This window comes from Ammospiza caudacuta, chromosome 12 (assembly GCF_027887145.1).
Source record: "Ammospiza caudacuta isolate bAmmCau1 chromosome 12, bAmmCau1.pri, whole genome shotgun sequence".
Taxonomy (NCBI): Eukaryota; Metazoa; Chordata; class Aves; order Passeriformes; family Passerellidae; genus Ammospiza; species Ammospiza caudacuta.
In genome coordinates, this window is record NC_080604.1 from 22135228 (window position 1) to 22160975 (window position 25748).

Genomic DNA, 25748 nt, shown 5'->3' on the forward strand with positions numbered 1-25748 from the left:
TGGCTGGGCCGGGAGAGGGCGAGGGCGGGAGCGGCCGCTGACCCGTGCTGCCCCGCCGCCGCCAGCCGGGCCCGCCGAGCGGCCAGAGGCACCGCCGGGACCCGGACACAGCCTTCATCGGCCCCCAGAGCCGTCCGGCCCGGCTCCTCCCGCCGCCTTGGGGCCGCCCGGCACGGCACGGAGCGGGCGGCGGCCCCGGGCGCCGCAGAGCCCTCCGCCATGGCCAGCGTCTCCTACCACATCTCCAGCCTGCTGGAGAAGATGACCTCCACCGACAAGGACTTCAGGTGTGGCAGCACGGGACGGGCCCTGCGGGCGGCAGCCACCTGCGAACGGGGCCCTGGAGGAGGGGGCTGCCGGAGAGGGGTCCTGCCGCGCAGGGCACCTGAGATTTGCATCAGTTGTATTTACAGGGTGTCTAGCCGACTGTAAGTTGTATTTACAGGGTGTCTAGCCGACTGTGTCCTAACTAAGGGGCGGTGTAGAGAAGCTAGAGGAGCTCCCCTCCCTTGCCTAGATTGGTGCCTGATGAAAGTGGAAGGTGGAATAAGTCTGGGCAGCTGGACTCCAAGTTGTTATTTCTTTTGTGAATAAAGAACATCGTAGCAGACATGCTTCTAGTTTGTTTTGATAATTTGTGAGATAGTCAGTGCATTAAAAGGGGTGAGTAGACCCCCGTGTCCCTGGGTGATGGATGCTGCACATACTGGCTCTGCTCAGGCTGCTTGGAAAACTTTTTCTGTGTGATGGAAGAATGTGCCTTCCTAACAGGACTGAGATGCTTTTATTTCTTTATGTCAGCAGAAAAGTTGGCATCCTTTTAGGGTTAGACGGATGGCTCGATATATATGGCAGTCTATCAAAAAGTAATTAAAACTGACATGTATGAAAGATTTCACTCCTTAGTATATTGTTCTCTGATTATCATCCTGGAAGGTAATGTTTGGGCCAGACTCGGCATTTTGAGGTCTAAGAGAGGGGTTAGTAATAGCCTAAAAGTAGGTTGGTTTTTGTAGAAGGTGCTGATGTTCTCAGATGTTAAAATAGGTACTTTATAAAGAAGTGAGTGATGGAGCAGTTGTGCAGTTTGTTCAAAGAATTTACAGTTAATACTCCAAAGGAGATGTGCCCAATGCCAGGCATGTCATGTCGCAGAGGTACTGCAGGGCCACTTCCTCCCAGCACATGGCCAAGCATGACCTGTTATAGGGCCAGATTTCTCTTGTTCCCCTCACAGATGGATGTGCTGGTGAGATCCTGAGCTCCTGGGGCAGGATGGCAGCCAGGCCAGAGCGGGATGTGGGGCAGGATGGCAGCCAGGCCAGAGCGGGTGCTGGGGCAGGATGGCAGCGAGGCCAGAGTGGAATGTGGGGCAGGATGGCAGCCAGGCCACAGCGGGATGTGGGGCAGGATGGCAGCGAGGCCACTGCGGGTGCTGGGGCAGGATGGCAGCGAGGCCAGAGCGGGATGTGGGGCGGGATGGCAGCCAGGCCAGAGCGGGATGTGGGGCAGGATGGCAGCCAGGCCAGAGCGGGTCCTAGGGCGGGATGGCAGCCAGGCCAGAGCGGGATGTGGGGCGGGATGGCAGCCAGGCCAGAGCGGGATGTGGGGCAGGATGGCAGCCAGGCCAGAGCGGGATGTGGGGCGGGATGGCAGCCAGGCCAGAGCGGGATGCGCTGCCGTGGAAGGCTCTGTTCAGCCCGTGGCCATAATTGGTCATGCTGGTTCGGCACAGACGCTGAACTGCGGAGTGCAGCTGAGGAGCTCTCGCGGAATCAGAAATAGATCGCACGTTAACATCTTAGGGCACGTTACTGCTGTTTGCTCGCTCTGGATTTTGGGCTGGCTGGGGAACACCGCAGCACTCCCCCATTCCAGATGGACCTCATTGCTGCTCAGGAATGGGCTGGCAGATTGAAGCCTCAAATGATGACCTGTACATGAGAACTCTGGTGTGCTGAATGAGTGACATCAGAGCCTAATTTTAAAAGGAGCTGTCATTTTGTAACGAGAGAGGACTTCGTGGTTCCTGTCGGACATCCATTCTGTGCAGGGCTAACATTGGAAAGCAGCTAACACACGACAGCCACACTGAGATTTCTTAGAACCTCAGACTCCTATACCAGCACCTTTTGCTTTCCTGCTCCTGGGAAAATAAATACTTTCCAGAATTTCTCAATATCCATTCTGTTAGAAAACTGACTGTCAGTTGGGTCTTTGTTTTTCTTTCTAATCTGGAGTGATAAATACTCAACTGGTTTTGCTCACAGCAATCTAAATATAGCCTAGTACACTTCTGAGGTGTAGTTTGCGTGGAGTCATTACTTTATTTTTTCATTTTTGAAAGTGAAGGAACTTGTCCATGTCTGGGGTCATACTATCAGTGCTAAGTTAGCCAGAAAGAACAGAGCCAGGTGAATTCTTAGACCCCAGACTGCTTTTCCTAGGCCAGGTGAAAATTTGGTGAAAAAAGCCATCATGATTTTTTTCTGGCATAGTTAACCATCTTCATTTGGTCACTGAGAAAAAAATACACATGCTGAGAGCTGCTTTTAAAGTTTTTGTTTACCTGACCCCTGTTAGGTAGTTATCTACTTGTGATATATTAATTTTCCTTTTTCTTAGGACAGTGTTGTAAGTTACTCTTTGGTAGTGTGTTTTTATACAAGCACCAGTTGCCAGATTCTGCCCAGATGATGCAAAGGTGATGCATTTGTGTCTGCATATCAGCCAATCCACTTTCTCCCTGTGTCCTTTCAGGTTTATGGCCACCAATGATCTGATGATGGAACTGCAGAAAGACTCAATAAAACTAGATGAAGACAGTGAGAAAAAAGTTGTGAAAATGCTTTTGAAATTGCTGGAGGACAAAAATGGGGAAGTACAGAACCTTGCTGTCAAATGGTAAGAGCCTAGACAGTAATAGCCATGTTCCCTGGCACTAGTAAAGCCATCACAGACTGCAGAGAATGTGAGAGCAGAGCCTGGCCCTTGACACCTCCCTCAAACCTCCTCTGCAAGGGACTTTGCCCTCTGTTGCAGGCACTGCACTTTCTCCTGGTGTAGACACTCACAAGGGGTGAGCACACAGATACCTTTGTAGCAGCAAGAGATGATTTTGGAAGTACTTCAGTGTTCCTGTTATAAACCTAACCCCATGGAAGTCGGAGCCCTAGGATTTTATTTCTTCAGGGGAAAGCACACTTAAAAATTTTGCTCATCAACCTCTTGACCTCTCTCAGGCTTTGAAATCCAGTGCTGAATTTCTCCATGGAACTGTCTTTCATAGCAATTGTACTAAACATGTGCAGCCCTTATGGGCTTTAATTTCAGGTCCAAATCCTTCTCTTCAAGGGAGTTTTAACTGAACATTATAATGCACTTGGATTTTTCCCTGACTTGACTCTGAGTGCAGCCTGTGCTGTTGCTTTGCCTTTGACCATTCCCATATTTTTTTTAATCCACGTGAGCAAAAGTCGCAGGTTCCTCTATTAGTGAATCCTCTGATAAAGGGATCCTGCTGCTGACATGTTCTTTCCCATCTCTTTCCCCAGCATGGCTAAGTGGGCGTGTTCAGTCTAGAAATGCCATTGAATGGCTCAGTTCACCCCAGGGCTCCAGAAAGGTGGGCCATTTAAAGACAACTTTGGATTCCTCTCTTTTTCCCGCTGTGGATCCTGTTCGTATTCCCTTCTTTTCAACCATGTGCTGCTTCTATCCCTATTCTTTCCCTGTTATCTTTGGCCCTTTCCTTCTGATTCCCACTGTCCTGACTTCTTTTGGCCCTGCTCCTCTCTCTGCCTGGTTTGGGTTGGTTTATTCTGGGTTTTAAAGCAAAACAGTTGGGCACTGAGCAGAGGACCAGCTTCTCAACTTCTTTATCTCTGGTGGTATCTGCAGTAAGTCCATCTCATTTCAATCTCTGATCCATCCAGAGTGTGATAATGAGGAGGCCTCAAACTGGAACCAGGAAAATTTCCTTCCCGTGCCTAAGGAGGTGCTTAGAGCTGAATAGTCATTCCCAGATAGGTGGCCAGGATCTTTAAGAAGGAGCAGTGTGACAGTTTGAAGGACATGGACAGTTGGATTGGGCCCTTCATGCTGACTGGCTTCTCGTCCCGCAGCCTGGGCCCGCTGGTGGGCAAAGTGAAGGAGTACCAGGTGGAGACCATCGTGGACACGCTCTGCACCAACATGCTGTCAGACAAGGAGCAGCTAAGAGATATCTCCAGCATCGGCCTCAAAACAGTCATTGCTGAGCTGCCGCCAGCTGCCACAGGTACACTGCCTGTCCCCATTTGTCACTGAGCCATGGGGACTCCCAGCCTTTGGTAAACGGGGGAAAATGTAGAGTCCAGAGCCTGGAAGTTACAGATTCTTTACTCTCCTGCCAGAGGACAGTCTGTGAAATCAGGGAGGGACAGTAGAGCTGAGGTATCAATGGGATGAAAGGCAGAATTAAATGAAAACTTGAGCTGTATTTGGAACTGTGTATGCCAAAAATGCATCAGCTTTTCAGGGGATACCTGAGGCTCCCAGCAACAGGATTTTCCTCTGCAGCCATCTCATGAATCTGTCCTGATTAGATCTCCCAGTGGTGATTTCTTTTTTCAGTGTACCAGGAATTGAATGGATCCTAGCAGCCAAAAGTGTTAACTAACAGCAGGGAAAAATATCTCTCTTGCAGGTTCCACCATGACAGCAAATGTGTGCAAAAAGATCACAGCCCAGCTGACAGGAGCCATTGGCAAGCAGGAGGATGTGTCCGTGCAGTTGGAAGCTCTTGACATCCTGTCAGATATGCTGAGCAGGTACCAGAGGATTTCCTTCTGGCAGCTGTGCATAGAAAGGGGCTGCAGGGATGTGTCTGCTTTTGACTTCTTTATTTCTCTAATCCTATTACTGGGACTTAAAAACACAGGATTTGGTTGGCTGCTCCTAGGGAATATCTGAGTTGAGCAGGTCCCCAGCAGGGATGAGAGATAACATGCCAAGCCTTTCTGTGCTTGGGAATGGCAGTGCCTCTGGTGATGGATCACACAGAAGCTTAGCTCACACAAATGTGGAAGGATGAGGGAGGCAGGGAGGTTTATTTTAGCCCTATGAGCCCATCACATAAGCTTTTTTTTTTTCTGGCTGCCTCTTGTTGCCTAAGTCAGAGTGACAGTGTCGTATGTCATCTGCATGCAGGAAATTATTAGCACACCCTTGGGTCATCCAGAAGGACACAGTCAAAAACTCCTCCACGATGGAGACAAATTGCCTCTCCCTGTGTTTTACAGACCATGTCAGTGTTCAGACCAAAATGACAAGCCCATCCTTCTCCTCCCCCTCCCCACAACATGCATGAAGTCTCCAGAGCTGAAGGATTTTCAGATTTGTTGCTGCCAAGAGGGATTTTTTCTGAGCCTTTGACTTTCACCTTGTTCCCTGTTCTGTTCGTTGCAGGTTGGGAGGAACACTGTACTCATTCCATTCCAACATCCTGACCTGCCTGCTGCCCCAGCTGACGAGCCCCAGGCTGGCAGTTCGTAAACGGGCCATCATTGCCTTGGGGCACCTGGTCTTGACCTGCAGTGGAAGCATCTTCTCAGAGCTTACAGAGCATCTGCTGGCAGAGCTGAAGAGGAACGAGTCCACATCTACCACCAGGACATACATTCAGTGTGTGGCTGGCATCAGCAGGCAGGCTGGGCACCGCTTAGGTAGGATGGGCACCTTGAAATGATGCTGGGAAATGTACATGCATTTTATAGCAGCTCCTCTTAGTGGTAAAAGAAGAGTGCTCATTGTTCTTAATGTATTAATGGCTTCTGGTTGTGATCCTCTCTGTGGCTCTGGTCTGGTTTTCTGATCGTCACTTGGAAAGGAGACACCAGAGTATCTCTTTGGCTGCCCTTTGCTAGTGACTATGGTCTTCCACTCAAGGTCTTCCAGCTCTTGCCTGGTTTGAATTAACACCTCTGTGAACCAGGTCAGTGGATTCACCCCCTTTTAAATTGCATAGGGGATGGCAACATATTGTATTACTTGTGTAAAAGACCTGCCAGAGTTGAGATTAGATTCTAAGAGATTTCTAATGACAGCTCTTCCTGTGAGTGAAATGCCAAGAAGGGGCTGCAGACAGGGAGCAGGGATTGGCTGCTAAAGACCAGCACAGCTGGTCTTGGTGGGCTGCTGGCTCCTTGCCCATGAGGTCTGGGGCAGGAATGCTCTACCAGGCACAGAAAGGAAGTGGCAGCTGGCTGAGTTCTCAGCTGCCCAGGTGAGTGAAGGCTGGAATGGATTTTCACTGCTGTTTGCTTTGTCTTTCCCAGGAGAACACCTGGAGAAGATAATTCCTCTGATAGTTCAGTACTGTAACGTGGATGACGACGAGCTGCGAGAGTACTGTTTCCAGGCCTTTGAGTCCTTTGTGAGAAGGTGTGTGCCCTTGGGGAATGCCTCTGCACCATCCAGGGCATCTGTGTCCTCCTGGTGTAGATATCCCTATGTTCAGCATCCTCGAAGGAGGGCCTTCCTGCAGGTATTCCTGTTGGGAAGACAGTTCACTTATGAAATCTCTTCTGCACATGCAGTTTGGACTAGAATCATGACCTGCTTTACCTCAGCATGTGAGGCTGTCCTTCTGTATTGGTTTTGCAGGAGTGGGAGTTTTCCTTGTCCTTGAAGTGTTCCTTAGCCAGAGGGAACTGCCTCGCTCCTGGTGCCTGGAGGGAGCTGGAGGCAGCAAGGGGGTTGGGCAGGAGAACTGCTGAGCTGCAGCTCTCCTGTTGTTTGGTCAAAAATTACTTCTTGGAAAAGGAGCCCTGCATTCTGGGCTCCTTTGGTGTGATTGTATAGTGCTGTTGAGGTGTTCTCCCAAGGAAGGGAGGATTCAACCAGGATCTCTGTGTGTGCATTGACACATACAGGTAACCAAGGGCCACCATCAAACCACAGCTGAAATGCCAACAGTAGGTTTATTTTGTTATCTTGCTAATTATACTGGGTGACAGAGACACATGGAGACACAGGCTCTGTTTGGTGTTTGGCTTAGTTATCCCAGCTAAGAGAAGGGCAGGGGGGCTTGCTGCCTGCCTCACTCTAACAAAAGGCTTCCTGCATGTCTGTGAGAGTGTATTATCTCTCCACAGGAATTGTACTTCTGAAAGTAGACAGAGGATGAACATTAGGTATAATAAATTGAGTTTTCCCACACTGACATCTTTAGCCTTCCCGGTAGCAAGGTTACTTTGAGTAAAGCTATTCCCTCCTCGCCAAATTTTCTGGTTTTAACTCAGTCCTCCCAACAGGGTGAAGGCATTGATTTATTTATTTATTTGTCATTAAAAAATTAATGCATCCTCCCCATAGGAGATGTTCCTTCCTGCTGTGCATGAAGCAGAGATGTTCCTTGCCTCATGTACAGCAATAAGGAACATCTTTGGTTTAACTCATATTATCAAAATGGTCTGTGAAGCACTTTGTGATCGTTTTGAGATTAATATTATTTGGATATTTAAAACAGCTTAGTCTCCTACTAACTTAAAATTTTCATTTGTGATAGGTGCCCAAAGGAAATGGACCCTCATATCTCAAGTGTGATGGGACTATGTTTGAAGTACATTACCTTTGACCCAAACTACAACTATGATAATGAGGAGGAAGAGGAAGAGATGATGGAAACTGAAAATGGGGAGGATGAAGAGCAAGGTGCCTGCTTGTGAGGATGGCTGTGCTCAGCAGAACACGCGGTTAACATTTCTCCCCTTCCTGCTTTCTCCTCCTGGAGAGGGCAGCTCTGAGGATCCAGTGATCCTTTAGCTCCAGTTTTCTCATGATTGCACTTGTTTCCCCTTGTGCTGTTTCTAGAAAGCGACGACGAGTACAGTGACGATGACGACATCAGCTGGAAGGTGCGCAGGGCTGCGGCCAAGTGCCTGGAGGCCATTGTCAGCAGCAGGCACGACCTCCTGCAGGACTTCTACAGAACTCTCTCCCCAGCCTTGATAAGCAGGTTCAAAGAGAGGGAGGAGAATGTCAAAGCTGACATCTTCAATGCTTACATCTCCTTGCTGAAGCAAACACTGCCTACCCAGAGCTGGCTGCACTCTTCGGGTGCCTCTGGCAAGGATGATGTTCCCTTGACAATGCTTCAGAACCAGGTGTGTGAGCAGGTGGTGGCTGGGCTAAATCACAAAGCAATGAGAAGTAGGTACCTTGGGAATGTGGCTAGCTGAAGGAGCCCTGGGGCAGGCATCTAGAGGGCCCCAGATCCAGAGAGGGCTGGCTGTTTACTGTGTGTCTCCTGCCATTCCCGGGCTGGCACAGCACAGGAACATGGGAGTACAGCCAGCACTGCTCCTCCACCAGCCCTGGCGTGTGTGCAGCTGAGGCAGGGTGGCTTCTGGGTGAAGTGTCTGGCTGGTACCTTACAGCTGTTGCTCAGGAAACTCACTTAATAAACTGTGGTAGAAATGTACCAGAGTGAGCCTCTGAGAGCAGCTGGGGCAACTGAGGTGTCCCCTTTTCATTTGCTTCTCCAAACTGCAGGTTCCCAACATCATCAAGGCCTTGCACAAGCAGCTCAAAGAAAAGAGCATAAAATCAAGACAGGGTTGCTTCAGCCTTCTGACAGAATTGGCCAGTGTTCTTCCCGGCTGCCTGACAGATCACATACCTGCACTTATCCCTGGTAAGCTTGTCTGTCATCTGGGGTGAAGCAGCAGGGCTGGTAAAATCCATTCTGAACACGGGTCCTTCTTGCCTGTGTGTTCCAGTTTTACTTCTGTGAGTTATTCTGCTCAGCATTAGGACAAACACATGAAGTTCTGCTCTGTGCTGATGTGCTGAACAGCTCCCAGATTAATTCCGGCCTCTGCACTGAAAGCCAGGATAAAAATGTCAAGTTCATTTCCACAGTCCCCTGACAAGATGCTTTTGGGAGGGCCTATTCCAGCCTCCTCTGAAAGCAGTTGGAATTGTGCTGTTACCACACTGAGATCAGAAATACAAATCCTACTTCCTTTTGCAAAATGCAGTGGCATTTTAAAAAATTCTTTATATTGACTGATTCTTTAATTTGCACCACCACATTTCTCTCTGAGCTCTCTGGCTGGTGGGCTTATGAAGCATCCCACTGCTGGAAGGCTCCTGCCTTGTTTTTGGTGTGATTATATAGTGAATATGAGAAAAGTCTCCTGTGATTGTCCCTTGCTGGATCCATGAACCTCCTTCTTTGGGAAAAATATGACATCATCATATTTTCTTCTGCACAGGTATTGTTTTCTCCTTGGCGGATAAATCCAGCTCCTCCAACATGCGGATTGACACACTGTCCTTCCTCCATGTCCTTCTCTGCAACCACCAGCCAGAGGTATTTCACCCTCATGTCAAAGCCCTGCTGCCTTCTGTTGTCACCTGTATTGGAGACCCCTTTTACAAGATCACATCAGAAGCTCTGCTGGTAACTCAGCAGCTTGTGAAAGTTATCAGGCCATTGGACAAAGCTTACACCTTTGATGCCAAGCCCTATGTGAACGACCTTTTCCCTGGTATTCTGAAGCGGCTGAAGGCAGCTGACATTGACCAGGAGGTGAAGGAACGTGCCATCTCCTGCATGGGACAAATCATTTACAACTTGGGAGACCATTTAAGCACTGACCTCCAGCCAACCCTGAAGATATTTCTGGAGAGGCTCAAAAATGAAATCACCAGACTGACAACAGTCAAAGCATTAACCTTAATTGCTAGTTCTCCACTTAAAATAGATTTGAGACCCATCATAGGAGAAAGTCTCCCCATTCTAGCTTCCTTCTTGAGAAAGAATCAACGTGCCTTGAAACTAAGCACTCTGAATGCTCTGGACATCATGGTGAAGAACTACAGTGACAGCCTCAAGCCTGCCATGATTGAGGCTGTGCTAACAGAGCTCCCCGTCTTAATAACCGAGAATGACATGCACGTGTCCCAGGTGACTATCATGTTCCTCACGACTTTGGCCAAGGTTTATCCATCCTGTATCTCCAAGATCAGTGGCTCTGTCCTTGCTGAAATCTTTCAGCTTGTCCACTCACCTTTGCTTCAAGGAGGGGCCCTGAACGCCATCATCGACTTCTTCCAGGCACTGGTCCTGACGAAGACGGCTGCCATGGGTTACCCGGAGCTGCTGAAGCAGCTGACAGCACCCGTTTACTCCTCGGGCTCGGCCGGGGCCTCGCTGACGTTGCACAAGCAGGCGTATCACTCCATCGCAAAGTGTGTGGCAGCCCTGTGCTCAGCCTGCCCTAAGGAAGCCCCTGCGACAGTGAACCAGTTTGTCCAGGATGTGAAAAGTCCCAAGTCCAGCCCTGCTGTTCAAGTGCTGGCTTTCCTCTTCCTGGCAGAGGTGGGCCGCACCACGAACCTCAGTGCTCAGAGGGAGCTCAGAACTGTCATCCTGGAAGCGTTCTCTTCCCCCAGCGAGGAGGTGAAATCCGCCGCCTCCTACGCACTGGGGAACGTCAGTGTTGGCAATCTGAAGGAGTACCTGCCCTTCATGCTGAAGGAGATTGGAAGCCAGCCCAAGCGACAGTACCTGCTGCTGCACTCCCTGAAGGAAGTCATCAGCTGCTCCCCAGCTGACAGCCTCACGCCTTACGTGGAGGATATCTGGGCTCTGCTCTTCAAGCACTGTGAGTGCACAGAGGAGGGGACACGCAATGTGGTGGCGGAATGCCTGGGAAAGCTGACTTTGGTGAACCCCGCTGAGCTGCTGCCCCGGCTGAGGAAACAGCTGTCAGCAGGTAGGGCAATGACCAGAGCAGGGAAATGCTGCCTTCTGATGGGAATTCATTTTGTATGCTGCTTGTGGCTACAACAGGGAGCAAGGCCAGTTGAAAGGAGAGCAAATAACAAGATGGATCTCTCTGCAAGGAGGATCAGAGGAGCACTGGTCCGCACAAGACCAGGAAGATGCAGGGAACAGGGACTACACAAGGCAATTGTGCAGGAGCAGATTCAAATACAGAGTTGATAAGAAGAATCCTCTACTCCCTTATAACACATGTGTAACAGGATCAAGGACAGAATATGTATTACAGAGTTACAGCAGTAATTTTCTATCTTTATTTTTCACTGTTTTTCTTCCCCTCTTCATTGCAGGCTCCCCACATGCCCGGAGCACAGTGGTTACTGCCATCAAGTTCACGATTACAGACCAGCCTCAGCCTATTGATGCTCTCCTGAAAGGCTGCATAGGTAGGCTGGTTTGGACAGAGGTGTGAGCTGCGGGCATGAGAGGTTGGGTGTTGTTAGCAGCTCAGGGATTTTCCATTCCTGTGTGAACCTCATCTAGTCCAGTTAGTTTTTATCAGTGTTTCTCAGCTCTTGGGATTAAACGGCAATGAGTCCTTGCTAACTGCACTGATGCATTGCTCTTGGGCTTGTTCCGTTGTTTTTTAGAATGCTTAAGTTCTTTCTGCATGTAAACTCAGAATTCCAGCACCTCACAAAAAGGATCTTCAGAAGTATAACCTACACTGATGTCCAGGGACCCCACAAAAGCATTTGCTGTATAAAACTGGCCCTTCTGTTTCAGAGAAGTTTGATCAGATGGGATCTAAGCAACAAAAATCCCCCACAACTTCCTTGAATAACAAAGCTTCTGATTTGACTTTAGGGTAGAGGAGCTAGAGTCACATCATTTGTTTTTATGCCTAAATGCAGGGTAGTCATGTTTCTTTACTGTATCCCAAATGGAGGGAGAGAAAGCATCTCAAATGGCTCTGACAGACTGTGCTACTTATTTTACCATTAATGCTCTCATAACCAGCCTCCTTGAAATACATCCCATATATTTTAAATTACTGCAAAAATATTGCGGCCTGTTGGCTGCAGGACTGACTGATGTGCTCTTATCCCACAGGTGACTTCTTACAAACTCTGCAAGATCCAGACCTCAATGTTCGCCGTGTGGCTTTAGCCCTGTTTAATTCTGCTGCTCACAACAAGCCTTCTTTAATCCGGGACTTACTGAACTCAGTCCTCCCCAGCCTGTACAATGAAACCAAAGTGCGGAGGGAGCTCATCCGGGAGGTAACTGGGCTCGGCGGGGGGCACACGGTGACTCACAGCAGCCTGCAAAGCCCCGATGGAGCTGCTGCTCTCTGCTCCTTGGTGACAGCTGTACTGTTTGTCTCGGTTCAGGTAGAGATGGGGCCATTCAAGCACACAGTGGATGATGGCCTGGATGTGAGGAAAGCCGCTTTTGAGTGCATGTACACCCTGCTGGAAAGCTGCCTGGACCGGCTGGACATCTATGACTACCTGAACCACGTGGAGGATGGGCTGAAAGATCACTATGACATTCGGGTAGGTGCTGTGCCCTGACGGTCATGTTCTGTGTGGGGTCTGGGCTGCAGTCGGGCTGTGTATCCCCAGAGCCCCGTGGTGCAGCATCCCCAGGGCTGTCAGCCTTTGCAGACACCTGCAGCACTGCACACACCTGGGCCAGCTGCAGCTCCAGCCCCTGGCTGCCAGGGTGCGCTTGCAGCTCTTAGCAGAGCCCCTTGCACAAGTGCAGAGGAGCTCAGCACGCTGCGGGTACAGCCGAGCCTGCCAGCAGAGCTGGGTGCCCCAGAGCACCAACACGTTGTCTCCCCTCCTGGCCAGATGCTGACGTTCATCATGCTGGCGCGGCTCTCGGTGCTCTGCCCCAACGCCGTGCTGCAGCGGCTCGAGCGGCTCATCGAGCCCCTCCGGGCAACCTGCTCCACAAAGGTAAGAGCAGGATCGGTGTGGGTCCTGCCCAAAGCTGCCCCTGCTCCTGGCCTTTTCCCTCAGTGCTGCTGAGCCACCCGCTTCCCTCACGTCCCCAGCTGGAAAATTCTCCGCTGGCCTTTGCTGCTGTGTGTGTTGGTTCTGTGCCTGTATGGGCTTTTCTAAATGCCAGCTGAAAACGGGGCTTTGGATTTGCAGGTGAAAGCTGGTTCGGTGAAGCAGGAGTTTGAGAAGCAGGATGAGCTGAAGCGCTCAGCCATGCGGGCAGTGGCTGCTCTCCTGACCATCCCCGAGGTGGAGAAAAGCCCAGCAATGGCTGAGTTTTCATCCCAGATCAGATCCAGTCCTGAAATGGCATCACTTTTTGAGAGCATTCAGAAAGATTCTGCTTCCCTCCCCACCTCAGAGTCAATGGACATGAGCTAAGATGTTTATCCCCACCACCCTCCTGCCTTGGGATACCTCAGCCAGACACCAGCTGGGTGGGGAACAGCAAATGCCACTGGGCTGCTCTTTGCCACAGCCAAGTCCAAGTCCCTGGGCAGCCCCAGGAGAAACTGGGGACGGTGTGTTAACTTTGACAGCTGGATGTGACTGGCCCGATCCAGCTGCCTTCCTATCGGACACCTCAGAGAATTGGAATGAGACCTGAGATCAGGGAATACAGCCTCACAAAGGGGAGGGGCTGGAAGATTAATATTCCCGTTTTTTCAGGAAGTTTTAAGGAGTGCACAAAGCAGTCACAGTTGTGGTTCCATGAACAATGGAAATTGCTTCCTCAAATACTCCTTACTGCAGTTACAAAGGTTTTTAATAACTGCACATGCACTTTCTACCTTAAATTGCCCAAGAATGTATTTATAGTGTTTAACTAAAAAACATGGCTAAAAATTGGAAGCCATGTAGTAATGAGTTCATCCCACAGGCCTTTTGGGAAAGAAGACTTGCACCTGCCAAGCTGCTGAGGCTGCACAGGGCAGGGGGGTTACCCAACACCCCCACCCTCCTCCTGGAGTTCCAGTTTGACATTTGGGCAAGATGAAGCTTTGTTGCTTGGCTTTCATATTTATGGTTTTGACTGCAAAATACCTCAGCCATCTTCCCTGAGAGATGATTACTGACTATTTCAGTGACAAACCCCGCTTAAAGCTTTGCTTTGCACTAACACTGGCTTCTCTCTCCCCTTGGAGCACCTTGGTGTTGGTGTTACCAGCCACAGGGATCTGCTGGTCAGTGTCAGTCACAGGGCTCAGAGGTGGCAGGCAGGAGCCAGGGGTGCAAGCACACAGCCCATAGCGGCTGCTGTTCTCAAATCCTGCTTTGTGCAAGAGAAAATGCCTTAAGAGACAAAGGTTCTAACAGCCAACTAGAGGATGAGGCAATCATGACACATTGCTCTCACCATGAACTGCTCTGTGCTTCTTTTTTCTCTTTTGACAGAGTGGTTGATGTGAATAGTGTTTATAGTGCTGTGTGAAAGGACATGTGTTGTCCAGGTGGTATAGAAAATAAAATACACTTTAAAGCTGCGTACCCTGAGTTCACTGACCATCACCATGACACTGCTCCTCGAGTGCCCGTGACAGCAGAGCCCTGGAGCCAAACACAGGCTGCTGCCCCTCCTGTGCCCATGCAAAACAGAACCCAAGTTGGACTGAGGCTTTATTAAATACACCTGTGCTGCAGAGGCTGCTACTCGTTCTCCTCGCTGCGCAGTCTGGCGTTGGGGTTGGTGATCTTGATGGCGAGCTGTGCGGCTCTCTCCACGATCACCTTCCTGTTCTTCGAGGACACATTGTGGGCAATCTCTGCACAGTACGACCTGTTGGAGACACACAGCGTTGGCCTTGGCTCCAGCAGCACCCAGAGCTGAGGCAGAGCCCTCTGGAGCCAGGCCACCATGGGACAGCATTGGAGCTGTCCTGCCAGCAGTACTCAGGCACAGCTGGGCTCGGGGGCATCACTGCACGGGCACTGAACCATGACTCCCACCCCTCACTGGCCTGGAGCAGGAGCTCCCCTGCAGAAAAGCTCAGCTTTTCCTGTGAATGACTCAGCCAAAGGCCGTTGTTAATTATTGTTCTTACTACTTTGTAGCAAAAACAAGCACTGGAGCAGACTTGTGCCCAGGTCTGACCCAGAGCTCTAGTTCTGTCTGTGGTTACCAGTGATGTGGCACAGCCCTGCTTGCCACCATTGTGTATTTTTGCCAAGGGGATGAGATTGCCAGCCCCAAGGCCCCTCTGTGCCCCTACCCTCCAGCAGCCATTCACTGAGGGAACAGTGATGGCATCTATGCTCTCAAAGCAATGATTTTCCTCGTTTCCCGTGACCATGCCACCCCTCCCAGGTGGGAGTACAGCCCCCACACACTCACTTGTTGCTCATCATCAGCACTTCCAGCTCTTTTACGTTGTGGACCAGGAACTTTCTGAAGCCTGTGGGCAGCATGTGTTTTGTCTTCTTATTGCTGCCATAGCCAATGTTGGGCATCAGGATCTGTCCCTTGAAGCGCCGGCGCACTCTGTTGTCGATGCCTCTGGGTTTGCGCCAGTTGCGCTGCACAAATGCAGAAAATGCAGTTACAAAACGAGACCACCCTGACCACAGCCTACACCGGCCCCCACACTCCCTGCCCAGCTGCTGCAGCTTGGCACCATCCTGCTGGGCTTTCCTTCACCACCTACACCAAAGGTACCCCGAAAGCTCTGTCCTGGGGAAGCTGCAGCAACTCCTCACCTTGATCTTGACATAGCGGTCAGACTGGTGCCGGATGAACTTCTTGGTTCTCTTCTTGACGATCTTGGGCTTCACGAGAGGCCTGAGGGCAGGCATGGTGGCTGCGGGACAGAGCGGGGTGAGCGCGGGGCGTGCCCCAGGTGCGGTGCAGCTCCCCGGGCCACGCGTGTCGCAGACTGCCTTCCCCCAGGGGCCACGGGCGGGCCGGTGAGGGAATGGGTCTTCATCTGCTGGGGCTCTTCCTCCCGCCTCCGAAGCTGGCAGAGCACTGGGAGCTCTCCAGATGCGATCCTGGGAGGTGCCGCGGTGTTATCCCCGCGGCCCTGCGATGCTCCTGCCCGGAGCCCGGCGCCGCACGCCGCGGAGACCAACAGCGACCGAGACCCCCCGGCTCCGCCCGCCCACGCTCCGGAGGCCCCGGCCCGGCTGGTGACCGAGCGCGGCCGCGGGGGCCCCGCCGCCCGGGAAGGGGCGCGGGTGGGCCCCCAGCGCCGCCCATCCTCCGCAGGCAAAGGACCGGTGCCGGCCCGCGGGAGCCGCTTTCCGCGCCACGGGGAAAAGATGCGGCGGAGGGGAAGGGAAAGGGAGGAAACCGGTCCGTGCCAGAAGCGCCGGGGCCCAGATGGCCCCGGATGGCGCGGCCGGGACTCACCGGTGCCAATGGCGCGTCCACCGCGGGCCGGGCGAGAGAGGGAGGGGCCCCGCGCAAGCGCTTCTGGGACAGGCGGGCGCTCCTGGCAGGGGCGTGTGGCGCTGCGGCCGCGCACCCGGGGCACCGGGCACCGGCGGGGCGGCGCGGCGATCAGTCCGCCGCCGCGGCGAGGTGGCACCGGGAAGGGAGGTTCAGTCCGGCGGGGGCGCCCAGAATCGGTGCTTCCCGCCCACTGCCACGGACAGCGCGCCTGCTACGGGCCTGCCAGGACCTGTTGCGTCACAGCGCAGGCGCTGCCCGCCAGCTGCTTCCGCCAGTGCGGGCAGGCGGGCGAGCGCCACCCGGCGGCGCGGCGGAGCCGGCCGGGCCCGCTCGGGCTCCGCAGGCCCAGTACGGGGGGCACGGCCCGAGCGACCGAGAGCGGCCCCGGCTCCGGGAGCCAGAACCCGCCTCGGGCCCTCTCCTGCCGCAGCGAGACGGGGCCCGTCCCTGGATGAGACTGGGAAGGCGCCACTAGTTCCGGCGACACCGGGGGCCGGGCCAGGCGCGGGCAGCGGGCACGGAACGGGGTCTGCTCGTCCCGGGCCGCTCCCTGCATACGCTCTCCCCCTCAGCCCGTGTCCAGCAGCATCGAGATCAGATCCCGACTGCTCCGGGCCCGGGGCAGGTAACGGTGGGCACTGGATGGCTGTGCCCAGCGAGCCCCCAACCAGGGGAGGCAGCTGCGGGCACAGAGCCGCACGGCAAGAAGAGACGGGCACTACAAAACAGGGACACGTTTATTAAAAAAATAGCAATGACCCCAGCCGTGACATCACACTAATATTTACACCCAGAGCTGTGAGGGCACCCGAGGGGGGCAGGTCAGCCCCAGCTCAGCTCAGTCGATGCTCAGCCTCTCCCGGTTCTCCCACAGCCACGTGTGGTACACGTTCAACTTGTGGTCCTGTGGCTGCACCTGAGACACAGGGAAAATGTCAAATATTTAGTAAAACACCTCAAAATATCTCATCACTCCGACTTTGTGAGTGTTGGTTTTCCAGTGCCAGGGGGTCGGTGGGCACAAGTGAGACCCGAAGGGCGCCACCCACCTCCTTCCACTCGTTAACACAGAAGATCCTGTAGGAGTCGTTGCCGTACTTGCCGATGCCGTGCAGCTCGATCGGGTAGCGCCACGCCTTGCTCAGGTACTCACCTGCAGGGCAGGGCACAGCACTCAGCACCTGCACACACACACCTGCCCTCACTGCCTGCACACAGGAGCACCCTGTGCCACTGTTACATGACTTCACTTCGGCACATTTCAAATGAAAACCAAAAGTTTCAGGTGTTTCCTGGTGCACGCAGACCGTGAATCCCCACAGGTTAATCTTAAACTGTGGTGTTTACATTCTCTGTTCAGAGAATATGAATACCACATTAAACTGTTTTTCAACAAACCACCATTGGAGTTTTAATCATAATCTCTCTCATCTGAACAAAATTCTCCTCGGCAGGTTCTGAGTACAGAATCAGAAAAATCCCAGCTGGAAGGGCCTTCTGCAGGTCACCAGAGCAGCCCTGAGCAGAGCCACCCTGTGACAGTGCTCAAACACAGCAGCAGTGCTGCGGGTGCTTGGGTCTCTCCCACTCCAACCAGTTTCTGGTCTCCTGCAGAACACACCGTGCCTGGCGTTTCCCTCCCAGGTCACGCTGGGATCAGCAGCTTTGCCTGTGTGACACCAATGGATCCCAACCCAGCCAATCCCCAGAGCAGCGTTTGCATCAAAGCTGCTTGTCTTTTGCCAGCATAACCAAGACGGTTCCAGCTGTCAGGAAAACCCACCTGAGAACCGGATGATGGTTTTGGCTCTGAGTTCATAGAGGCCCAGAGGTTTGAGCAGCTCTGACATTTCTTTCCAGTCTGCAGCCCTGGCTACCTCAGGAGAAGGATACTTCCTCAGGAACTCCCAGAGCACTGGAATGGCCATTTTCCCTGGTGAAAGAATCCTGTGAGCAGGAGGCTGGGATGGGGCTCTCCTTCTGCACTATCCACATGCTTTCTCAAGTGAGCGCTTCCAAGGTAAGGTACCAACTAAGGATTATTATTGCACAGTGACACAAGTTAAAAGAAATCAGTTATTTCATTAACACCATTAAAACTGGCAGCTGTTTCAGCCCTGTAACACCTCCCAACATCTACACACCTACTCCTGCTACTCTGCTTACCTGAAGTTTTGTTGAGAAATATGGTGGCAATGAGAAGCTTCCATGGATCATGGAAGAGTGTTTCCTGGATAAGATTGAAAGGAGAACGTGGAGGAGTCCATTTTCTGAGGGCCTTCCTTCTGGGTGGGCTGAGGGCTGTACAGGGGCAACACAGGAATGTTTATTAGACAGCAAAGGATGGCTTTACCTATTTAATGAAAAAAAAAGAAGACCACCTCTGAAGCATTATTGTGGAGGCACTGTGCATAGAGGGAGCCCCAGCAGCTCCCACACGGCCTTTACACAGCTGCAGGAGACTGTCCCACTTGGCACAGCTGCAGCAAGTGTCAAGCTGCAAGGAATTTTCCACATCATCACTTGATCCTGAGCTATCCGATCCCTTCCCCATAAAAAATATATTTCCCTAAATACAATACCTTCTTTGCTGTATTTATTGGAAAAATAGGGACTCGTTTTCCTTCTCTCCACTTGTGTTCGTGGGACAAACTCTTCTGTAAAGAAATAAACTTCAGCATTAAGAAAAAGCAGCAAGTATTTTGTTGTCATGTTTCACACACCAACTCTGCTTTATGCAGTGATGGAAACAGGAGGAATTCTTCTCATGTACAGAACACAAATGTACCTTAAATCTCCTCAGATTATTGCCTGACACTGTACAGCTTAAGAGCTTGGCACAGTAAGTTTCAGTTTTGAGTAAGTCTGCATTAATTTAAATGCTGTTGGATAAAAATGAGATTTGGATGTCAGAGCAGCTTGACCTGAAGCAGAACACGTGGCCTCACGAGCCAGGAGAGGCCTGAGGAGAAGGTGAGGGCTGGCATCACCCTCTGCTGTCACACCCACCTGGAGGCATTGTGGCTGCTGCGGGGCTGGTCCTGTGCCACGGCTCAGCATCCACCTCGGGGTCAGGCTGCACACTCTGCTCACCCAGAGCCCCCGCATCTGCCACTGGGCCTGTCTCCAGTCCAGAGGGTTTCTCCTCAGACCCTGCAGCAGGTGTGTCACTGGAGCACGGCCCCTCCTTTGGCAGGTGAGCCAGCTCCCTCTGTGAGCCAGGCCCTGGCCTGGACATGGCTGCCAGAGCTGTCCCTGCACCCCCAGGGTCAGCCCCTGCTTCACCCACTCCCTGGCTGTCAGCTCCATGCGTGTCTGTCTGCCTACGGCCCCTCTCGTTCTGAGCACACTTGGTCTCCCGTGTGTTAGGGACTCTTCTCTGCCTTTTGCTCTTGGCGTCACCTTGGTTCCTCCTTTCTGAGCCCTTCTCACGTTTCCTAGTTTGAACGCTTCTCCCATCTGCCCTCTTTCTTCTGGTTTTCAAGTTCTCCTCTGGGTTTGTGCCTACCACTACAAAACCTGTGCCTTCCACAGTAGATGTAGCATCTTCCAGGTGTCCACTCCCAGCCTGGATGTTCTGAATTCCAACCTCAGCACCATTCTGTGCATGGAGCTCCTGCACTTTGCTCTGACAATCCTCCTTTTCCAGGTCAGTCCTCGCAGCTCCTGTGCCATATCCCTTCAATCCTGAGCATGTGCTCCCTCGAGGAGCTGCAAAATCAAAATCTGCTGCTTTCAGTGCTGTCTCCCCAGTTTTCTGTAAATACTCCACAAGTGCTCGTTTTGACCTCAGCTTCTTCCCTTCAGGGCTGTAGTAGGAAAGGAAAGGAAATTAGCAATGGCTTTCTCATTCTACCGCTCTTTGCTTACAAATCTTCAATAATATATGAAAACAACCCCAAAACGAAGGACAAAACCAGTTTTTGAGGGCGACGCCGGGGCAGATTTCTGTGGCCCTGCCAAGCAAGGCCACACGGAGCTCACTGACAGCCCCCGCCTCACCTTATGAAGTACACGTCGATCCTCCCGGCCGTCCTGCCCGCCCGCCTGCGGCTGCTCACCCGCTGCCACCCGCGGGGGACGGGGCTGGGGTTGGGGACGGGCCGTTCCGCCGCCGCGCCTCGACTGCCGCCCCCGGGGCTGCAAGGGAAGAAGAGCCCGGGTAAGGTCCCGCTGCCGGCAGAGCTCCGGGGACAGCGGGGCGGGCCTGGGGACGCATCCCCGCCCGCACCCGGTGACGGGGCCCGCGCCGGACCCGCTCCGCCCTCACCCGCCCGCCGCTCCCGGCGCCGCCATCGCCCGCGCGCCGCTCACGTGACCCTCAGGGCCCCGCCCCGCGCGAGCGGCCCCGCGGCGCTGGCAGCGCCCCCTGGCGGGGCGGCGGACCCGCGGGCCGCGAGCGCAGGCGCGTTGCCCGTGGCAGCGGCGGGGCCGGGGAAGCGGCGCCCGGCGCGGAGCGGGCCCGGCCGTGAGGGGCGGCGCGGGGCGGTGCCGAGCCGTGCCGAGCCGTGCGGGGTCCGAGGCATGCGGGCCGCGCTCACCTGGCGCGACAGGGCCGAGCAGTGGTGAGCGGCCCGGGCACAGCCGGCGTGCCGGCCCGTTCCGCTCCGGGCGGCTGCTCGGGGCTGTGGGGGGCTCCCACCGCGGGTCGGGCCCGGGCGCTCCTGCCGCTCGGGGTTCGTGGGCGGTCCCAGCCACGCTCCCTGGGCCGCTGCAGGGCTGGCCGGGCGGCACCTCTGGTCAGTTTCTGTCTCCTGACACGCGGTTCTTGGTTTGTTTGTTTGTTTGTTTGTTTCCCGCAGCATTTACGACCTCGCGTTCAAGCCGGATGGGACCCAGCTGATAATTGCTGCTGGAAACAGGCTGCTGGTAGGGAAACCTCCTTGTCCTCTCTCCTTTTCAGCTGTATGAGCATGATTTCTTTCACATTAACTTATGAATATAACCTATCTGAAATCCCCTTATCTGTTAGTGCAGCCTCACAGTAACATACATATTAATGCAGGCCAATTCTAAAGTGTTTTGAAGTTTTAAATATTTCTCACCAAGTTTTAAGCTCTATTTCCAAAAGTAATGGGATTTAAGTTATTTGTGTCATCTCGTGCTCCTGTGCGCTGCCCGGGGTTTGAGGTCCATGAACCCGCCGCTAGTCCTGGCGCAGCGCAGGGGCCGTGCTGGTGCGGGTCTCCTTAAATCCCTGTGGCGAGGGCCGAGGCTCAGACCCGTGTCCTGGCGTTGGGGTGACAGCACCGCTGTGGGAACATTCACCTCGAGCTGTCTGTGGGTCCGTGGGGCTGCTGCAAGAGCAGCTCAGCACCAGCTGCTCCAGGTCCTGCGAAGCTTCCAGGTGGGGCAGGTGTAGGAGCTGCAGGAAGGGGCAGATGGGATGCATGGATTGTAGAGTTCAGCATTGCAGGACAACAGCTGTTATTTTCAGGGCTAACGCAATCACGTATTTAGTGATGCTCCTTTGCAGTAATTTATTATGTTTAAACATAAAATGCGTAGAGAGATGTTTTAACAGCAAGATGTAAAATTTAAAAATAAAAGATAAAAAGCCAATAAGATGTAAAACAAGCTGCCAAACAAGCTGTTGAAAAATGTCCTTTGTGCATGTTATTTTCTAGTACTGACTTCTTTCTTTCTAAGAATATCGAGTTACAGAAAGCTGTTTCTGTGCTAGAAAATGTTTTGTCTTGTATGAACTATATGAAATCCAAAAAGCAGGCACAAAAGGAAGTGCATAATCTGCTGACCTTCAGTAATTTTATATCCCAGCCCTCACACTGGAGGTGTTTACGCCAGGTTGGATGGGGCTTGCAGCAACCTGGTTTAGTTGAAGGTTTCACTGCCCCATGGGGGCATGAAGTGAGTGAGCTTTAAAGTCCCTTCCCACCCAAATGTGGTTCTCTGATTCAATGGAGGGTTTTTTTTGTGCAAGTTCTTTTGTTTGTATATTTGGATTGGTTTTTTCTCCCCATTTGAACAGGTGTATGATACTTCTGATGGAACCCTAATTCAGCCTTTGAAGGGACATAAAGACACTGTGTACTGCGTGGCTTATGCCAAAGATGGTAAATAGCACCCTGGGGCACTGTTAGCCTGGTTTGTAGAGTGCATCTCTCCCACTGGTGGTTGATTGCCCATGGAAGTTGGAAGTGGGCATTGTTCTGCTCACAGCGTGGGACTGCTGGGGTTTGTTCTTTAACAAGTGCTGGGTTTGCTGTCCAGTGGAGGCTGTGATCTGCTGTGCAGATCTACCTGCACAGGTACCTGTACGGTCACCTGTGAGCCCAAGAGCTGTGGTGCCACTGCTCCTCCTCTTTGACTTCAGTGTTAGGCTTAGCACTGGTGAAGGGTGTATTCATGGGCAGCGTGAGGAGAAGGCTCACCTCAGAGATTCCTGTTTCTACTACTCATCTGCCTCTGAGTTTTATTCCTGTATTTCCTCTGTCCCAGAGCTTCCTGATCTCCTGATCCTTCATGTGTTACCTGCTCAGTGCACTCTGCTTCCAGTTCTCTCATGGTCTACAACTCTCATTGAGTGGGACTCACTCTGTGGGTTGGGGGCCTTCCTGCAGCTGCTGCTGTATGGGTGATGGGAGTTCCTGTGGCACTGTACCAGTTTAACTTGTTTCCCATCAATCTCCAGCCTGGGGCTGGACAGCACTGGAAGCACTGGTTACTAGCAAGGGTGCAGTACCACCACTGGAACTCCATGTGCCCGGGAAAGCACCAGCACATCCAGGACTCGGTGTCAGCCCCTTTATTACTTGAGCCTTGTCGAGTTCAAGAACTTCTTGCTCTCTCTTTGATTGAGTATTTGGAGTGAAAGTGATTCTTGTATGTGTGGGATTTAATTTATCTCTAATTCCTAGGCAAGCGTTTCGCATCTGGCTCTGCTGATAAAAGTGTGATAATTTGGACTTCAAAGTTAGAAGGAATTCTGAAGTACACGTAAGTGATGCTGTTCAGTTCTGTGCCTCAGAAGCTGATTTTGATTATTCACTGCTGCAATTAAAGAGCATGAGCTGTTAGATTTGGGAGAAGGTTCACTAAGGTCAGAGAAAATGGGTGATAGGGGAGGGAGGAGGAAAAGAGCAGCTGAAGTATCTGAGTGAGGCAGGAAAGCAATTAAAGGCATAAAAGGAGGTGGGGAGTTCAAAGAAATCTGTGAATTTAGAGGGCTGACAGAGAACTAGGGAAACTCATAATAGGTCAGAATAAAATTAAACATAGTATGCCTAGTCTTCTATAATAAACCATAATTCTGGTTCAAAGATCAAATTGAAGATGGGTTTGTCACTTCTGGTAGATTTCAATAATTTGGCTCTGTTTTCAGAGAGCCCTCTGAAGCAACAGCTTCATGTTCTCCTGAGTGCACATTTATCAGGAGTTGGCTGGTCGCCGCACAGGGCCCGCACAAGCACGCTTGGTTTAGGATTTGGTTACAGCCTTCAGTCATATTTTTCAAACCACTGTTGCTGTAATCTTGATCAAATACAGTGAATCCTGCTACTTGGAGACAGTTTTTACAAGGTTTATTACTTAATTACTTTACAGTGATAGCAGACTTACTTGATGTACTATAAACCAATCCAATTATTTTGGCATCTGCTAAAGCTTTCAGCTCACTTGCTGAAAGTCAGAAAAGGGACATTTAAGAATGATTTATTGAAATCTGACTGTAACTTCATTCTAGGCATAATGACTCTATCCAGTGTGTTTCATACAATCCTCTCACTCATCAGTTGGCATCCTGCTCGTCTGGGGATTTTGGTATGTCTTCTCCCTTGAACTTTTCCATCAAGACAGTGAATGCCATTACAGCTGGATAGCTTAGCTAACTACAGATAGGTACAGCTCTGTGACTCCAGGAGAGATGGGACACAAAGCTACCTAACGTTCAGTGACATTGGATACTGATTTAAACCACTTAAACTCAGTGAGAAAGGACAGTAGTGAGGGGTCACAGGATGAAATGTGCTGCTCTGTTACTGGAGTTTTTTGCAGAGACACCCTCTGTTATTTAGATGGATTTTTTTTCCCATTTAATAATAAATAATATGTATTTAAATGTCCACTTGCAGTGTACAAGACTTTGGTGCCTCTGAAATCCCAGCTGAGTTCTGTGACAGTATTAGTTCCCAGTCTGAACTCTGGCACATGCTTACTTGTCATTGGCTCTTTGTTTTCTTTCATCAAGGCTTGTGGTCTCCAGAACAGAAGTCAGTCTCTAAACATAAAACAAGCAGCAGGATTACTTGCTGTAGGTAAGTTTTAAGGGTTATCTGTGTCATTTAAGTTAGTTTCAATACAAACTATTTCAAGTAAGATAGAAGCTTTTAAAAAAATTACTTTTCCTTCCTTCTTTTTCAGTAGCAAAGTGTTGGGTTATGCTTGGTCCTGTTTATAACCAAATCCTTTTGAAGGCATCAGAGACAGATTCTGGTCTTGAGCAGGTGTCTTAGCTGTTCTCTCCCATCTGTTCTTCTCTCTTGTGCCGCAACAATAAAATGAAGTTACAGGAAAAATAATTGCAATGTTTGTTTGTTGTTCATTCCCTGTACTGTTGGGGTTTTCAGTTGAAGAAGTTATTATCTTTGTGGAGAATCTGAAGTAAGGATTCATAACTGAAGTAATTCATCTGACTGAAGAATAGACCAGAATAGACCCTAGGCCTCCCCTGTCCTACACCAGTCAGTTCCATCTGATCATGTTCTAAATGTGGCTTTTAAAGCATCTTGGTCTGCTCCCAGACTGCCATCCCCAAACTGTATCTGACTTAGCGCATGTTACAAATATTGCAAGCTTTAAATTATTATTTTACTTCTGTATATATGATAAAATGTCCTTGATGTAGAGAGTGCTGTTGCTATAAATGTGGATTTAGATGCATAAACAAACCATAGGATTACTAGCCACCTCCCAGAACTCCCTCTTAGAAATACACTTTAATCTACCATTCCTGTGTGAGTGTGCTATTCACCATCCTGCCTTCCTGCTGCTTGTTTGTAGTAGTTTACTCTTCAGTGTGTATGTGTTTTCTCAGCTGGACAAATGATGGCCAGTACCTTGCTTTGGGGATGTTCAATGGCATTGTCAGCATAAGGAACAAAAATGGTGATGAGAAGGTGAAAATAGAGAGGCCAGGGGGCTCTTCCTCTCCAGTATGGTCAATTTGTTGGAATCCTTCCAGGTAAATAATTTCATCCTTCTTTTTTTTTTTCATTTTGAATAGATAATCCTTGGCTCATTGATTGCAGAAAGGCTTGACTTCTATCCCTGCTGAAGCAGATTAATTCCCATATATGTTACCTTCTTTAAGTGATTATATATTGGGGTTTTGGCTTTGCTGCCAGTCTTCAACTGAATAGAGAACCTGGGAACAAGTTTAGATTGGAGACATGGGATTGTTTAGGTTGAAAAAGCCCTTTGAGACATCAAATCCAACCACTCCTACAGCAGTGCCAAAGCCAGCACTAAGACCTGTCCCAAGTGCCACATCCACACAGCTTTTAAATCCCTCCACCCCTGATGGACAGCCCTTTCAGGGAAGAAATTATCCCAATAC

The 25748-nt window shown here is 51.2% G+C and overlaps 4 protein-coding genes and 1 non-coding gene across 7 annotated transcripts in view; 2 read left to right on the top strand and 3 right to left on the bottom strand.

Moving 5' to 3' along the window:
• The first annotated feature begins 18 nt into the window (after positions 1–18).
• On the top strand, positions 19–14270 carry LOC131562898 (cullin-associated NEDD8-dissociated protein 1-like). The gene is made up of 15 exons (XM_058812683.1): positions 19–287; positions 2761–2904; positions 4125–4279; positions 4688–4811; positions 5449–5705; positions 6318–6423; positions 7550–7695; positions 7855–8147; positions 8536–8677; positions 9261–10766; positions 11125–11220; positions 11888–12057; positions 12169–12333; positions 12634–12741; positions 12940–14270. The coding sequence occupies exons 1-15, from the start codon at positions 220–222 to the stop codon at positions 13165–13167; spliced, it is 3708 nt and encodes a 1235-aa protein (XP_058668666.1). The 5' UTR covers positions 19–219; the 3' UTR covers positions 13168–14270.
• A 120-nt stretch (positions 14271–14390) lies between these two features.
• RPL32 (ribosomal protein L32) lies at positions 14391–16378 on the bottom strand. The gene is made up of 4 exons (XM_058812687.1): positions 16133–16378; positions 15481–15581; positions 15119–15300; positions 14391–14563 (listed from the first exon to the last, which is right to left on the bottom strand). The coding sequence occupies exons 2-4, from the start codon at positions 15574–15576 to the stop codon at positions 14434–14436; spliced, it is 408 nt and encodes a 135-aa protein (XP_058668670.1). The 5' UTR covers positions 15577–15581; positions 16133–16378; the 3' UTR covers positions 14391–14433.
• LOC131563272 (small nucleolar RNA SNORA7) lies at positions 15645–15781 on the bottom strand. The gene has a single exon (XR_009275284.1). It is a non-coding gene; the product is annotated as a small nucleolar RNA SNORA7 (small nucleolar RNA).
• A 422-nt stretch (positions 16379–16800) lies between the features above and the next one.
• Positions 16801–20499, bottom strand: MBD4 (methyl-CpG binding domain 4, DNA glycosylase). Its single transcript, XM_058813054.1, has 8 exons — positions 20445–20499; positions 20177–20314; positions 19184–19983; positions 18757–18831; positions 18341–18475; positions 17958–18107; positions 17224–17327; positions 16801–17090 (listed from the first exon to the last, which is right to left on the bottom strand). Exons 1-8 carry the CDS (start codon positions 20468–20470, stop codon positions 17013–17015), a joined length of 1506 nt encoding a protein of 501 aa, XP_058669037.1. The 5' UTR covers positions 20471–20499; the 3' UTR covers positions 16801–17012.
• A 113-nt stretch (positions 20500–20612) lies between these two features.
• The window catches only part of IFT122 (intraflagellar transport 122), a 30114-nt gene continuing 24978 nt past the window's right edge, over positions 20613–25748 (top strand). For 2 of the 3 annotated variants that reach the window (XM_058812663.1, XM_058812664.1), the window contains exons 1-7: positions 20613–20739; positions 20977–21043; positions 22164–22248; positions 23053–23131; positions 23877–23953; positions 24381–24447; positions 25227–25373. In XM_058812663.1, coding sequence (XP_058668646.1) covers positions 20699–20739; positions 20977–21043; positions 22164–22248; positions 23053–23131; positions 23877–23953; positions 24381–24447; positions 25227–25373 — 563 coding nt within the window. In that variant the 5' untranslated portion in view covers positions 20613–20698. Of the gene's footprint in view, positions 20740–20976; positions 21044–21992; positions 22043–22163; positions 22249–23052; positions 23132–23876; positions 23954–24380; positions 24448–25226; positions 25374–25748 lie in introns of those variants that run through there. The other variant, XM_058812666.1, reaches the window with a different exon arrangement.

What these genes read in the sequence shown, in the direction of transcription:
- MBD4 (XM_058813054.1), bottom strand. Translation starts at nt 20,470, where the DNA reads ATGGCGGCGCCGGGAGCGGCGGGCGG. An exon ending in ATTTCTCAACAAAACTTCAG is followed by an intron (nt 18,108 to 18,340) that starts GTAAGCAGAGTA and finishes TTCTTTCACCAG; the next exon opens with GGAAAATGGCCATTCCAGTG. An exon ending in GTGTTAACGAGTGGAAGGAG is followed by an intron (nt 17,091 to 17,223) that starts GTGGGTGGCGCC and finishes CCTGTGTCTCAG; the next exon opens with GTGCAGCCACAGGACCACAA.
- RPL32 (XM_058812687.1), bottom strand. Translation starts at nt 15,576, where the DNA reads ATGCCTGCCCTCAGGCCTCTCGTGAAGCCCAAGATCGTCAAGAAGAGA. An exon ending in ACCGCTATGTCAAGATCAAG is followed by an intron (nt 15,301 to 15,480) that starts GTGAGGAGTTGC and finishes GCATTTGTGCAG; the next exon opens with CGCAACTGGCGCAAACCCAG. An exon ending in GTGCTGATGATGAGCAACAA is followed by an intron (nt 14,564 to 15,118) that starts GTGAGTGTGTGG and finishes TGTCTCCAACAG; the next exon opens with GTCGTACTGTGCAGAGATTG.
- LOC131562898 (XM_058812683.1), top strand. Translation starts at nt 220, where the DNA reads ATGGCCAGCGTCTCCTACCACATCTCCAGCCTGCTGGAGAAGATGACC. An exon ending in GAGGAAACAGCTGTCAGCAG is followed by an intron (nt 10,767 to 11,124) that starts GTAGGGCAATGA and finishes TCTTCATTGCAG; the next exon opens with GCTCCCCACATGCCCGGAGC. An exon ending in AAGATCACTATGACATTCGG is followed by an intron (nt 12,334 to 12,633) that starts GTAGGTGCTGTG and finishes CCTCCTGGCCAG; the next exon opens with ATGCTGACGTTCATCATGCT.